Raw genomic sequence first — 14,610 nt, forward strand, 5'->3', positions numbered from 1 at the left:
CATGCACCCAACCTGTGAGCCCCTCTTCTACCCCTCAGGTCACTTGCAGAGAGGACCACAGCCCTCTCCTGCCCCAGTGCCAGGCCAGTGGCATTGGCCAGCTACAGCTCCTGGCAGCTGCCTCTAGGTTGCTGTGCTGGAGGAGTTAGTTAGCAGTGGAACCAGGCTCGGGACAGCCCAAGGGGGTGAATCCCTCTGCTTCCCCCCAAAAAAGCCAAAGGCAGCAGAAGAAAGAGGCCAGCCAAGTTTGTTTGATAGCTTTATTGCTTCTGTGATATGACTGAATTGATGTGACATAAGCCGGCTTGGAGGAGCCTGCAAGACTCTTGCCCTCCCTGCCTAGAGGGGAAATTAAAAAAAACTGCAGAAACTAAAACTAATTTTAAAAACTCATTGAGTTCTTGCATCTCAGCTTGGTGCAGTACCGGTGGGCGCACTGGCCCTTGGAGCGGGTCCCTGTGCGGGCTGGGCAAGGAGCCAGTGCCCGAGGGGCTGGGTAGTGGCCCACTCGCCTGCACTGAGGACACGTCTCTAATACTGTGTGTGACACACTCTTGGGCCGATGGCATGTATCACGCTGGTGCTGGTGGAGCTCAGCGTGGCAGCTGCCTCCCTGCCAGGCAGTCTGGAAGCCCTTGCCTGTCCCCTGGTGCTGCCCTTACCCAGCCTGCCTGCTCCTGTTTGATACAGACGGACAGACAGCCCTGTCCTGACACCTTCTCCCTCTCCCAGCTGCACTGGTACCTCCCAGGAGAAGGAGACGCTGGAAGCCCAAAGATGCTGCGCTGCAGAGGATCCCGCTGCTCCCCGGCTGTGGTGCCTCTGTTTGGCACATGTGAGCTTGAGGCCACAGCACGGCCAGCCTGAACAGTGTGAGCTGGTGGAAGGAGCCCGACACCAAGGTGGTGGGCACTGCGGAAGGCTGTACAACCCAAAAGCATGAGCAGCCCGTGCTCATGGTGTGGTCAGAACAGCAGCGACTCTCTGCAGGCAGCATGTGCTGGCTGGCCTGCAGCTCCCCAGACCTGCTCTATGCACCAGCCGGAGCAAAACCGCGCTGTGGGAGCTGCTCCCTGACCACCCTGCACTTCCTCGGCCTCTCTCCAGGCAGGTTCCCTGCCACCCGAGTGGCCTTTCTGCACCGCGGCGTGTCAGAGGTGCCAGGAAACCCTGCTCTATATTTAGGTTGTGGAGAATTCCCCTGGGCTCTCCCTTCTGAGCTGAAAAGGTGAGTCACTGTGAGGGAGAGGCCAAGACTCACATCTGTCCCACTGACCCTGCTCTGACCCGCTCCGAGCTGGCAGGACTGCTGCGTTTCGGAGGGCGGGAGGTGGCTCCAGGTGCAAACGGGGACGCAGCCAGAGCAGCATCCAGGAGTGAAACGCAGCGCTGTGCACTGCTCCCAGGGCTGGGGTGCACACCCCCAGTGCCCGGCTGCAGGGCTGCCCCACGGGTGTGTTTGTCCCACCATTGTTAAATGGGACAGTGAGTCAGAGGGGAGCCCTTGGTCCCCAAACAACCCTCATCCTCTTTTTCCTTCTACTTGCAGATGGTCCTGACCCACCACGGTCAACCTGGGCCCACACACTCATCTATTCAGCCTGGGCACTTCTGCCTGGAGACCCCCACCAAGGTGGACAGAAGGGCTTGGAGTCACCTCCCAGGTCTACAGAGACAGCTTCCCATGAGGACCTGTCCCTGGCCATGGTGGGGAGCTGGGATGCCAGGGAAAGCAGAGCAGGGGCCATGTTCTCTCCTTGGACCTGGAGCCAGTGAGCTGGAAGATAAAGGTGCCCCATAGCTTTGTAGTGCTCAATAAAATTAATTATATCAAATTAATGCCATCACAAGCCTCCATGGCAGTGCTTCCCCTGGGGCTGGAGAGGAGCCTAGAACAGACACCGAAGGCTCTTCACAACCCCTCCTCCTGGCTGCAGCCACCCATTCTCTGACATCTCAGCTCATTGTAGTATATGGATCACCCAGTCACTGCCCCAGGGCTCCAACAGCAGCTGGTTAAAGACCCAGTTCAAGCACCAAGGTGGGTGCCCACCCTTCCCCAGCCACAACCTCAGCCAGCTCCAGCCCAGGCGCCCTCACTGCCACCGCGACAGGGACTAGACGGATGATGGTCCCAGGTCCAGGCTGACACACAGGAACCGCGAAGGGAGTGTCGCCTGGCGAGAGCCATGGAAATCCAGCTCCTTGGGCTCCTTGAGCAGGAAAACAAATCGAGAGAGAATATTCAGAGGAGCATCTGCCACAGCATGTACTCAAAAACCTGCTGGAAATCTCACAGAGCATCCTGATGGGGAGCAGGGACCACCTGCCTGGGAAGCCAGAGGGACAAGGCAAGGGACACAGTATGGGGAAAGGGGAGAGCCTCCCAGCATTTGTCTTCTGCAGCCTGGAAGAGGCAGGATCTTTGAGCTGCTCCCAAACTACAAGTCAAGCAGCAGCCACGACCAGAAGCTGGACAGGACTTGTCCCTGAGCAAGCCCCTTGGCTACAGGCACGCCACACAGGAGGCTACTGAGGGACACATCGCACACTGGTCTGTGGGCAGCACCCAGGGCCACATCCTGAGAGCTGCCTCTACCTGCAGCCTGCTCTCAAACCATTCCGCACAGCTTGCTCCTCTGCCCTGCGCCTGGGTCATCACCTGCCCTTCCTGCACGTCCCCTCTGGGGTCACCGCCCCAGAGCCACAGCCCCTTGCAAGTCATCGGGAGCAGAGGCGGCACAGGGGAACTACGCAAGCCCTGCTCTGAGCACCCCTTGTCCATGTTCTCCCTTCAGCTCAGAGCAAGACAGATCCCCCTCTGCTGAGCCCAGCACTGGCTGGCTGCATGCTGGTGTCTCAACACACAGGGACTTGGCTTGGGACAGTGCCCGTGGGCACAGTTCAGGCTGCACCAGGTTGGAAAACATGGGAGCTGATTTCCACTGGTAACCATTCCCCTGGCAATCCCCTTTCTGCCAACGCTCTCCAGGTTGATAAGACCATTCCGCTGTCTTTGCACTTGGCCACGTTGCTCAGTTTATTCCAGCTCCTCTGAAATACGTATACAAATCAAATGTGCAAATACTGCATCTTGGGACCAAGACAGCAAAGGAAGGGACGTGCTCCTGAGAGCAGGAGGAGCAGCAGTGCTGGAGGAGCTTGGAAATGAAGTGAGCAGGGCTGAGCGGAGGGTGAGGGTTCCCAGCAGGCCCCCACCCATGCCAGCAAGCTCCATCACCAGTGAGGCCACACATCACTTAAACAGGGAACATGATTGAGTCTGGAACATAAAACAAACATCTTCGGTGGCCTGCTCTCAAACTGTAAAGCTTCAGATCTCCACGCAAGATCTGACCTCCTTCCAAAGAATAAATTACTCCTCTCCCACACAAAAATAAAGCGAGATGCTGTCCAGAAATGGTGACACCGATCTGCACGGAGGCCCTGCACAGCAGGCACAAACCAAGAAGTCTGAAAGCCTTGAGAACAAGGAGGCAGGTTCCTCAGTGCCATGACAGGCAGGAGGTGGGAAGGGTCTGCCAAGGCAGAGAAAGCCATTGGCTTCCCGCTCCATCCTGGGGTCAGGGCAGATGCAGAACAGGGCAAATGGCTATGGAAAACGCAGCCAAGTAAGCGGCTGCTGCTGCTGCCTCTATGCGAGAAGCAAGGAAAAGTGCAGAAAAACAAACCCATGCTCATCTCCATCCAGAAGCTCCAAGTGGAGAACGAGGGAAAGCTATTATTCTCCCTTTGACTTATAGCAGCACCAACAACACTGAAGTTTTGGACGGATTTGTTTTCCTGGGGAAAGGTCTGAGGCCGGTGACAACGCAGATGGAGCACGGAGAGGCCAGGCTTTTCGCAGGGCTGTGCACAAGCAGACTTTGCCTTGCACGTTGGTATTTCTAGTATGACTCCAGCAGAGTTTCTTTTAAAAAATAATACTTTGTACATTCAGGCATCGCTGCCTTGGGGCAGCGTCACCTCCCATTTGGCACAAATCGTTTTATTCACAAACCTTTCTTCTCTCTCCTGAGTCTTTCCTGTTTAATTCAGGACACAGAAGATCCATCTGAGATGCAGAGTTCAAGAACGGCCCATTCAGCCCCCTGCCCACCTCCTGTTGGCTCTAGGCCTGGAGGCAGCAGATACAACCCTCACGCAGACTGGCAATGCGAGAGGGTCTTCCCAGAGCCCCTGGGCATCTCTGCGTGTCTTCAGTGAGGCGGGATTCTTGCGGGGGGGCTGCCAGTGCTGGCTCCCAGAGCTGCAACGTGCGTCTCTGTCTCCTCCCTTGGAGGCAGCGGCTGCACCCACTCAAATCCCACTGGTTAGGTCAGTGATGACTCGGGCTTTCACCAGCTTCCGCAGGAACTCCTTCTCCCGCTGGATATTGTGCGTCCAGGACTGGAAGGAAATGGGAAAGACAGGAGGTCAGCAGCTATCCTGGCCAAGCGTGCTCCCATTCCCCACGTTGTGGGAGACTCCAGCTGGGGCAGGGCAGTGGCTTCTGCCAAGGACCCCGCTGCAGACCCAAAGATTCCTTGCAGACCAAGGGCCTTCTCTTACCTAAAAGGTGATACAACCAGCAGCAACAGACCTGTGTGCCTGAGGCAGGAGGTCTCCCCATGGGCTGGTGTTTTTTTGGCATGGTGAGATCTAAGCAACCCAGGTATGTTGGGCAGATGTAGCTGGTTGAAGTGCCCTCCCAAGCCACAGCACACAAGAGTCCAACTGCTCACCATTAATGGTGATGTGTGTCAGGGAACAGGGGCTGGCAGAGAACACAGCGGCAGGACACGTACCCACATACAGCTCCCTGCCAAGGGAGGTCTCTGGGGAACGCATGGGGTGCACGCAGCTGAAAAGCCCCAAGACCAGCCCCATCAAGGCTGGCTCTTGCCTCCCCTAGCCTTGTCAAGAGGAAATCACATGCTAAAGGTTACACTAATAGAATGTGAAGGGTGAAATGGTCATATCTCCCAGCCAGGCACTTCAGAGCAATGGTTGCTATAGCTGGTGTCAGCCCACCCAGATGTGTTCCCTGCAGCAGGTTTTAGCCATGATCAGAGCATCTGCCATGACCCCCCTATGCTGGTACTATTAAAGCACTTAATGAAAGCAGTAAGAGGTTTGTCCCCTTGGGAGACCAAGGCAGAGCAGGGGAAAGCAGCCTTCCTCAAAATCTCCCAAGAGGACAAGAATCCCAGAAAAACGAATCCAGGTCTCCAGCACGGTGCTCTGGCCATCAGGTAATCTGGGCTCTAAATATGATCTGGATCATGATAAAAATCACTCTACAGGAGCCTCCCTAAAATGACCTCAACCAACAAAGCACCAGCCCAATGAGCCCTCTGAGGGCACTTTGTCACAGGTATCTAAACCCAGTTTACCCACTGCAAAACTGTGGGCACCTGCCTGCAAAGCACTGGTTGCATCTATCATGCAATGTGCATGTGGCTCTCCTGTCATTTATGGATGTCCTGTCCAGGACAAGCAGCTCTCAACCATGACTGCTGACTGTGTGGCACATGGTCATGGCATGGAGCCTGCTCCCAAGAGGTCCAAGGGACTGAAAGTCCATCTCTACATCTCCAGCACACTTTGGAAATATCTCTCTTGCTGCTTCATAAACCACCATCATCCCCTCAGTGCACAGGAATGACGAGAATTAAAGAAGCTAAGGAAAGTTCAGGCAGGTCTTATCTTGTAACCTGTGTTCAAAAGGAGTCTTTGACTTCTGCTTCCAATGACACTGTTACCTGAATGCTGCAAAGGGTGCAGCAGCACCAGGAACAACAGGACGACACATGGCAAACTGTGCTAGTGATCTTTGGGACTCCGAAAATGCAGAAGAAGACCCCATTTCTAAACTGAAAAGATGCTGCCCAGAAGCAACTCAGTGCTTGGCTTCTGCTAGCATAAAGACAGAAACTGAAAACTGGCACTGGGAAGAAAGCTGGCTCGTAAAAGGGAAAAAACATGAATTTCAGAAAGCAGTAGTGGGAACAATGATTGTACAGAGCAGAGGGAGCTGGGAGAGCAGGGCTGCGTGTGCCTCTCACTTGGAGCAGGACAGTCACAGTCCCCCAACCTGCTGGAAACTATCCCACACACAGTATGTCATCTGCGGCCCTGGGCTTGGCCCCTGCCATGCAGCAGCATCTCTCCTGACAGCTCAGCCCCTTGCTGGGAGCGCTCGGCACGGCAGAGGCAGCCAAGCGTGCGGGGTGCTCCTGCCAGCAGCTGGCACACCGTGGCTCCATGCGCTCACGTCTGGCTGCGTTTGTTGTTCAAAGCCTCTCTGGAGCACCAGGGAGCCTGATGTGCCTGACACATCACAGCACAAGCTGATCCCCTCCTTGACGTCCTTCAGCCTCATCAAACAGCGTGAGGAGGCAATTGGTTTCACCCAGTACAACCTGCTTGTATCCCTTGGTACAGATGGTTACTGGGGAAGCAGCCACTTCTAGGCAAACTCCAACCACCTGTAATCTCACCGCAGGTCACATCGAAGTGCCTTATCTGATGGCAAGGAGAAATCTGCTTCATGAAAAGTACAAGTGGAGCAGGAATTTAAGTACAGGAAGTGGATAATAAAATTTTAGGTGATGCTATTGTAGTCTCTCCCATTATGGCTACATCTGGCTCCAGTACTGACTGCTGGCGAGACCTTCAGCATCCAGGCTGCTCTGCACCCTGGGCTCTGCCACAAACGCCTCTTTCCAAGCAGAAAGCCACATGTAAGGGAACTCAGCCTGCCATCTGATCCACTGTGCCTCTCACAGTGCTCTCCAGTGTTTTGTGGTAAGACCGCAGAGGAAGAGGATTCCCCGGTGAGGACAGGCTTGTGCACCCCCAAAGGGCACAAGCGGAGCACTCACTCAGTGCGGTGCTGCTCCCCCCGCACCCGACAGCAACACAGGCAGGAGGGATGAGGCATGTCTTCAACACCAGCTCCGGTTACCGATTACAGGAGAGGGACTCACCCCACTGACAGACAGAGCTCATCAGGCAAAGGAGCCTGCATTCCAGCCCCAGCGGCTGCAGTGGGGAGAAGAGCCGGAGCAGATTTCTCTAACACTGCCAGAGAGATGCAGGCACCTCACTGCCATTGTCCTGGCAGGGGAAAGGCAACAAAGTACACCCTACAACCCAGCAGGTTTTAGGGTATATACACCCTAAATCTCAGCAGGTTTTAGGGTGTATACACCCTGGGTAGCACACACTGCTGGCAGGGCAGAGCTCTGTGAGACAGCTGCAGGGTCTCATGAAAAGCCAGGACGCACTTTGGCTGTGCTGGCAAGATGGTCACTATCCCTTCTGGCTGCTTTGACCCTCTCTTCCCATGCACACCAAGCCATTACTGCCTCATTTCCTACTCCTCTGTGCCAGATTATTCACATTCACAAAGCTCCTGCTTCAAGTCCTGAAGCTACACCTCAGCATCACAAGCAGAAATCTCCAGCTCTTCTCTCACCAATCTGCAGCTCCAGACAGCAATAGAGAAGCTTGGACCATTCACTGCCACCCCAGCATTACTGCTCCTGTGACCTGGCAGACCAGCTCTACCTTCTCCCAGCTCCACCAGTTGCATCCGGCAGGCAGCCAGTACAGCTTAGAATCACAGAATCATTTAGTTTGGGAAAGACCCTTAAGATCATTGAGTCCAACTGTTTGTTTCGACTTGTGCAAACAAATGAGCTGCTTGTCTGAGGCCACAGCCGGAGTAATGAACTTCAGGGAGCTCCACTAGGAATGTCCCAGGAGGCTCCAGAGCCCTTCTTGCTCCTTGGGGATCAGGCTGGGATTTCCTTTGCTTCAATCTCTCTATGATTAGTAGATGTTTGCTCTTTTCAGTGGAGAGAGACACAGCGGGAGGAGAGTTGCTGTGCAAGCAGATGCACCGTTATGGTTGTCCATCCCAGAGAGGTGGCAGCGGGTCTGAAGTGTGATCGTTTGGTCACAGTTATTAGATGAAAATTTATCATCAGTTTACGCCACCTTTCAGGATTATGCAAATGCAGAAGCCCCAAACCACCTGTCCTTTTTTTTCTTGATGACTCCACGAGGAAGCACAAAACATCTTCTGTACCTTCAAGACAAGCCAAGTAGAATATTTTAAGACTAAGAAAAAGTTTCAGAGACCCAGGAGGAAGGTAAACTCCCCATCTGCAATCAGTTACAACCGGGAATACCTCAGCTTCAGAGCACATTAGTCTTATCAAGTAATTGCAATATCTTAAAATACGTGAAGATTAAATCAGAGAGACTGAAGTAAATGAGGAATGCATTCAGGAAAAACAGCAAGTTGTAAAGCAGGTTTCTCACTTCCGTTACATCCTCTGTATTTGTCCGAGTCAGCAGCATTTCCCCCCAAAAACCTGCACAGAAACCACGCCAGCAGCAAGCAGTGCTACTTCACTGGTAACAGCTGGTTTCCAGTCTCCCCTGCTGCTCATTTATCTCTACCTTTAACCTGCACTGCCTTGTCTCTGCAGCTGCTTACTTTTCATGATTTTGCCTTGTCCACACCCCTGCTCTGGTCCCAGCACAGACCATGCACACGGGGTGTTTTATGGACACTCCTGAGCCACCGTTTTACCTCCCAGTGCCCTCCTGTGACACCAGTGCCCTCCCGTGACACCTCTGCCCTCCCGTGACACCAGTGCCCTGCCTTGCCTGGGACCCCCAGTCCCCTCGGGACGTGGCAGCACCGCAGAGCTCCCCGTCCCACCTGCACCCCTTGGGAGCCACACGTGTGAAACAAAAGGGAGAGCTGGGCACCTTTGGCTTTTCATGTTTAGGAAAGATTTACTCACAGCTCCTTTAAGCCCAGTCATTCTTACACCAACTTTAAACAGCTCTTTTATCTCCTGCTTATTCTTAATACATACAGAGAGAGCAATCGTATCTCTTTCTCAGTCTTCATTTCACCAAGCTAAACAAGACGTGTTTTCTTTTTCCTTCTAACAGAAGAGGCTGTTCATTTCCTCTATGAAAACTAGGAAATTTCCTAGAAGTATCGTGGCTTCCTCTGTCCCTATTGACTCCAAATTTCCTTCTCAGGAAGCAGAGAGAGGGCTCATAATCACCGCACGCAGAGGCAGTTCCCTGTCTACTAGAAGTCCTTTCCTCAAGTCTTGCCTTTTTTTTCCCCAATAACAGCATGACACCCTGAATTACTCTGTGATTTATTCGTACCTATCTAAGCATTTTCCTCCTCTGTCATTGCCAAATAAAGCTTTCCCAGTTTAGTGTCAAAATTTCTGTTATTGCCCCAAAAAGCATGACCTTCCACTCTTACTCTTAGGTTTCATGCCACTCAGTTTACTCCAGTTCTCAAGGTGCTCCTGGTCTTCCTGCATGGTATTTTGATCCTTCTTTGTATTGACCACACCTGGTCTTGTATCATCACAAACTCCACTTGCACACCATTGCCTTCTGTGCCAGAAATCATTAAAGCAAACACTAACCATGACCTCCTGTGGGGGAACTCCCAGCTGTCCATTCAGTGCTGCTCTTTGTGTTCTCCTTCAGAGAGACTATTCACACACAGGTGTTGCCCCAAACCGTAGCTTCTGAAGCTTAACTAATAATATCTCACACGGTACAGTATTGCACGCTTAACTCACCTTCACACAGATCAAGTTAATACACTTCCTCTGTCCCCAGAGTTGTTTTTATTTTATTTTTTCTAGTCAAATAAAGATATTGAATTAGTTTTTGTAACCTGCCTTTGGTAAATCCATATTGTGTTTACTTTCAGGATTTAATTATTCTTTCATATAAACTCTGCTCTGAAGTTCTCAATAGTACCTCTGAGGTCAGATTAATAACAGGTCTGAATTTGACAGGATTATTTTCTTTACCTTACTCCCATCCCCCCAAAAAAGAAAGGAAAAAGAGGTATTATGTCCACTACAATCTAATTCTGTGGAACCACGTGTAACCTGAGAGATTTATTGAGGAACTTTTCCTTGGAACTCGCAGTTTAATTGGCTCAACAGCAGAGTGGCTGGAACAGATCTCAGGCTCTCATACCCAGTGCATTAGCGTCAATGGCTTCTGCCTTTCACTGCCGATTCAGTCATTTTCTATTAGCTTCTCACCATAAGCCACCCTTTCCCTCACATCCATCATATCACCCTTATGGAGGCAATATATTCATCCATGTCATTCTCACTTTGGCTCTTTAATCCCTAAACCTTCTGTGTCCCTCACCTCCCCGGATGCCACAGCCCTGGTAATTATTTCCTTGTTTCCATATTATTAGTCTGGCAGTGGGACTGGCCAATGCTTGTTTATGTTCCTTTGCAAGATCTAATTCAGCCTGACTTCTGCCAGTTTCTGCTTTATCCTTCCCAACCATCAGGGTGAAGCCTCCTCACTGCCTGATGCTCTCCCACTCCTCTGCTATTTCTAACATCACCATGAAGCAGTTGTTTATGAAGTTACATCTACAGCCTTTTCCTGCCAGTTCAGCCCTTGCTGCAAACACGAACGGAGATAATTTTTCCACGTTCGACAAAAAACAACCCAAACCAACCAACCAACCAACCAAATCTAAAATCTACAATGAGTTCACAAGCTCTTCAGTGCACCTTTTTTGGTAGCCCGTTCTCCTAGGCTGGCGTAAATTCAGAGAGGTCAAAGTCTACACATACGTCCCAGTCCCATCGAGCTGAACGCCACCTCTCAGGCTAGATACAGCCCTGCCTACCAAGCTCCCACCTTTCGAAAGCAAAATCTGAGTTATAAGATCCCTTCTGTTGCCTTTTTATTTAATTTAACCATGAAGTCATTTCATCAAAGGCTATTTCCTAAAATGTCCCTCTGCAAGGTCTTCATGCCTGCCAAAAACAGCTCTGAAGGGCCATCAGCTCTTCTTGTGCCCTCACGGTTAGTGAGAAGAGCTGCGCTACCTAATGCATCTGGGGATCCCTGGACTCTCCCTTGACAGTAATACTGGCTCCGACTGTGCATCCATGACAGTGGGACTTCTGGTGGCACCTGGGACCCCTATGGAGGTCTGTGTTCAATGTTTGGATCAGCAGCCGGGCTCTAGCACACCCCTGTAGATCTTTCGCTGTGTCTTTTTGCAGAGATCTTGTCCAAACCCTAACTTTGCTTTTCTCCATCCTACAGCCTTAACTTCCTTGCTGATGAGTGCACAGTGGTACCCCACGAGTGTCACCGCCCTTCTGTTCTACTGAACAAGGCGATACCTGTGTTCTGGTCATGACTGCTACCCTATCCATCTTTTCCAGATTTCTATTACATAGACACACAGTCGTTATGCACAGAACAGCATGCGAGGCCTTCGTTCAGCCAAAACGCTGTCAAACAGGTGGCTTTTAAACAAAGGCAAAAATGTATAAACCTCATCAGTCATCACTGCCGACCCCAAGAAAAAGCATTGCCCTTTGAGAGGTCCCCCTGCCCCAGCTCCTAACCTCCCCCTCCAAAGCTGACCTCCATTTCAGTCTGCACCATTCCTTGTACTCCAATCGCAATTCATCAGCCAGGCTCGAATAGCTGTGTTTTCAGGCTATAAATCACAAAGCTAGACATCTGCCTGGCTTTCAAAGGAGTTTTGTTCTTCTTGCTGGCTACTGCAAACTTTAAGGTACTTGGAGGCCTGAAGCACCACAACCGCCCCCTCCCAGGCAACTTGCGCTGATTTAAAATGCAAAGGACGGCTTCACAGAGAGAACCCAGATGATGATAAAGGACTATTGTTTGTGCTTTTACCGGCTGAGACTCCAAACTTGATGTTTGCAGATTATCCTGAGAGACAAAGTTGTGTGTCACTGCATGCTGCAGGCCACCTCCCCTGGCCCCGGTGACAGCCCTTACACTGGCTGAATTAAGAAGTTTTACAAGATGGTGTCCTCCAGCATCCCACAAAGACCTGCCGGGGAAGCGGAGCGTACGATCAGAAAGAAGCCATCAAAGGCAGCTGTGCCACCTCCCCCTCGGGTCAGGCAGAGTCAACTAAGTGCCAGGCACAGCTGTATCAAAGGAGCTGACACCTCCAGCATCATTGACACTGGCTCTTGATCTGCTCTTACTGTGAAAAGGAGACCTGTCAGCAGCTCCACCGCGCCACACAAACGTGGCTCTGGGTGGACAAGGGTGGTTTTTAACCATACATTCTCCATTTTTACCAAGCGCGTGAGGCAGCCTGCAGCCAGCTGCTGAGGAGACAACTCGGGGTGCTCCCTGCATGGCCCCCGAGGTGCCGCCTCGCTCCTGCAAGGAATGACCAGCAGACCGGAGCTCCCCTCTATGTGCTGCCAGGCCCAGGGCAGAGCCCACGGAGCAGGGGTGCTGGGAGCCAGCCTCATGCTCTGTTCCCATGATTTAACACAGCCTCTTGCTCTCTCAGTTTCATAAACTCCTTACAGATATGTTTTTACTATTCTAAACACTGTCACGTTCCCATCCTGAAATAATTTCTGCCTGAAACACTAGACTGCTTTGCTCTTAGCAATGAAGGTCTATTATAATGCTTAAAGGCAGGTTCATTCTCTTTTTTTTTTTTAATCTGGAAAAGCCTTCACTATTTTAAAATGATTCCTTTTTCCTCACCTCCATTTCCATGTTTCCTTCACTATGTCCCCAGTGGATCTGACACTTCCACATTAATAGAAGACAGCGACCTGTGATAAAAATACACTTGCATGGAGTGCTTGGGCAGGAAGAATTACAGGACCTGAGCAGGAAATAAAACTACAATAAACTACATCAAAATTCAGCTGCAAGGGACTGATTGCCATGAAAATAGAGACAAGTGAACAGACACCTTGGCAAGGACTATCATTTTCTATACAGCACTCATGGAAACAGCCAAAGGTCAAAAGCTGCTGCAAAGTTATTTGGAATAGGGGAAATAGTAACTGAAGGGAGATGACACTCTTGGACATTCTGCATTTTGGAAGTTAAAACGAGAGAGACAGGATCAGAGCTGAAAAATCACCTGTCAGAGTTCACACAACAGCACCGGGTCTATTGGGCAGTGGTTTCCCAGTAACAGAGCAAAGAACAGCAGGCTGCATCCATACTGCCCAGAAAACCCCCGCTGAAGTGCCAGCCTGGGACTCAGCACCCCCAGCCACGATGGAGAGAAGAGGAGAGACATGGCGAGAAGGTGCTGGGCAGCAGAACTGGGATCGAGAGGTGGTTTTGCAATGCAAGCACTGATCTTCCAGCTCACAGCCTGCAACTGAAAGCACCGCACCAGTGTGCTTCCAGCTCTCCTGAGCACGAGTATGAGCAGAAACGGCTCTTCTCCACTAGGTCTGCCTGGACATACCCTGGTTGGAGCACAACAAGCTACCCAGGACAGAGGGTAAGGAAGCCACCCAGGACTAGACCAGAGGAAATGTACTCCCATGAGCATTTGCAAGCACAGGAGAATTCATACATGCTTTGCCTCCATACCAGGGTCCTAAGACCATACACCTCCCCTGACTGGTAACATCAATGAAGCTGCAGAGCATCCGCCTCCCCACAGAGCCTCTTCCTCTGGGGCAGGAAACGCCTGCCCAGCCCTTGGCAGCCTGAGATGCTGGAAGATGCTGTGGAGAGGCAGCTGCCTCCTGCGGTAGCAATTGTGGCACAATCTTGCACCTCGAGGGCTTTTACCCCTGCGGGGAAAGCAAAGACTAAGCAAAACTATACACTGGGGCTGTCTGTTTTGCCTCTTGGAAATTCAGCCTCCAGTCCCAAAGAGCAACAGGAAAAATCACATTCATTTCCACAGAGATTTTATCACCTCAGTCTTGGCATAGGAGAGGCATCTCCGCCCAGCTGTGAGCAAGCCAGCACAATTTGCTGGCTTTTTTTTTTTATGTAATCAGAAGAAATTCCTCGGAGATGAGTCACAGGGTTTCAAGGGTGTCCAGAGAGATGTCAAGCAGTCCTCGAGTGTAAATCAACAACACACCTTGCAGCGAGGATGCACGCAGGCCCATTCCCCCTGCGGACACCAGGCAAGGGAAGGGGCTCGATGGCTGTTCTCAGAGAGGCTCCCGTGATCCACACACACACGTGTAGCACCTCCAGAACCAGGACACTGCTGGTGTTTACACAGTGTAGCACCTCCAGACCCAGGACACTGCTGGTGTTTACATTTCCTCTGTAAAGATAGTGATGGTTTCAGGGTGGAGCTGGAGTGCTTCCCTGCAGCTGCTCTCCAAGCTTGAGCGCTGAAGATTTTTGGTCATTCAGGCTGGAGGAGCTCGGTAGTCAGGGAAAAGATCTGAACTTCAGAAACAGAGGTTCTGCCCCACCAAAGCCTGGTCAAACTGCAGGGGTTCCTGCCTGGCATGTTCGTTATGGTGGAACAGCTGCATCCCATGGCCATTGTTTCAGTGCTGTGATGCTGCTACATTAAGCAAACCTTTTCCAGTCCCCTACCCAGGAATGACTACTCCAGTATAATTTCAAGGCAGAGCCTGCTTTAGTGGCTCCTTAGAGGCTGAAACACAGAGGAGGGCCAGGAAGAACTAGACCTGGACACAATCCCAGAGTTCCGGCGTAACACTGAGGAAAATTGTGGATGCTCTTGGGGTGTCAGAGCAGATGGAACACATAAAAGGC

At 51.6% G+C, this 14,610-nt stretch overlaps 1 protein-coding gene across 9 annotated transcripts in view; it reads right to left on the reverse strand.

The window, feature by feature from the left end:
* Positions 1 to 246: 246 nt before the first annotated feature.
* The window catches only part of ST3GAL3 (ST3 beta-galactoside alpha-2,3-sialyltransferase 3), a 188,175-nt gene continuing 173,811 nt past the window's right edge, over positions 247 to 14,610 (reverse strand). For 8 of the 9 annotated variants that reach the window (XM_082054126.1, XM_082054128.1, XM_082054132.1 and 5 more), the window contains one exon: positions 247 to 4,410. In XM_082054126.1, coding sequence (XP_081910252.1) covers positions 4,321 to 4,410 — 90 coding nt within the window. In that variant the 3' untranslated portion in view covers positions 247 to 4,320. The remainder of the gene's footprint in view (positions 4,411 to 14,610) is intronic. The other variant, XR_014184203.1, reaches the window with a different exon arrangement.

The sequence above is a fragment of the Streptopelia decaocto genome (genome assembly GCF_964273445.1).
Source record: "Streptopelia decaocto genome assembly, chromosome: 5".
Taxonomy (NCBI): domain Eukaryota; kingdom Metazoa; phylum Chordata; class Aves; order Columbiformes; family Columbidae; genus Streptopelia; species Streptopelia decaocto.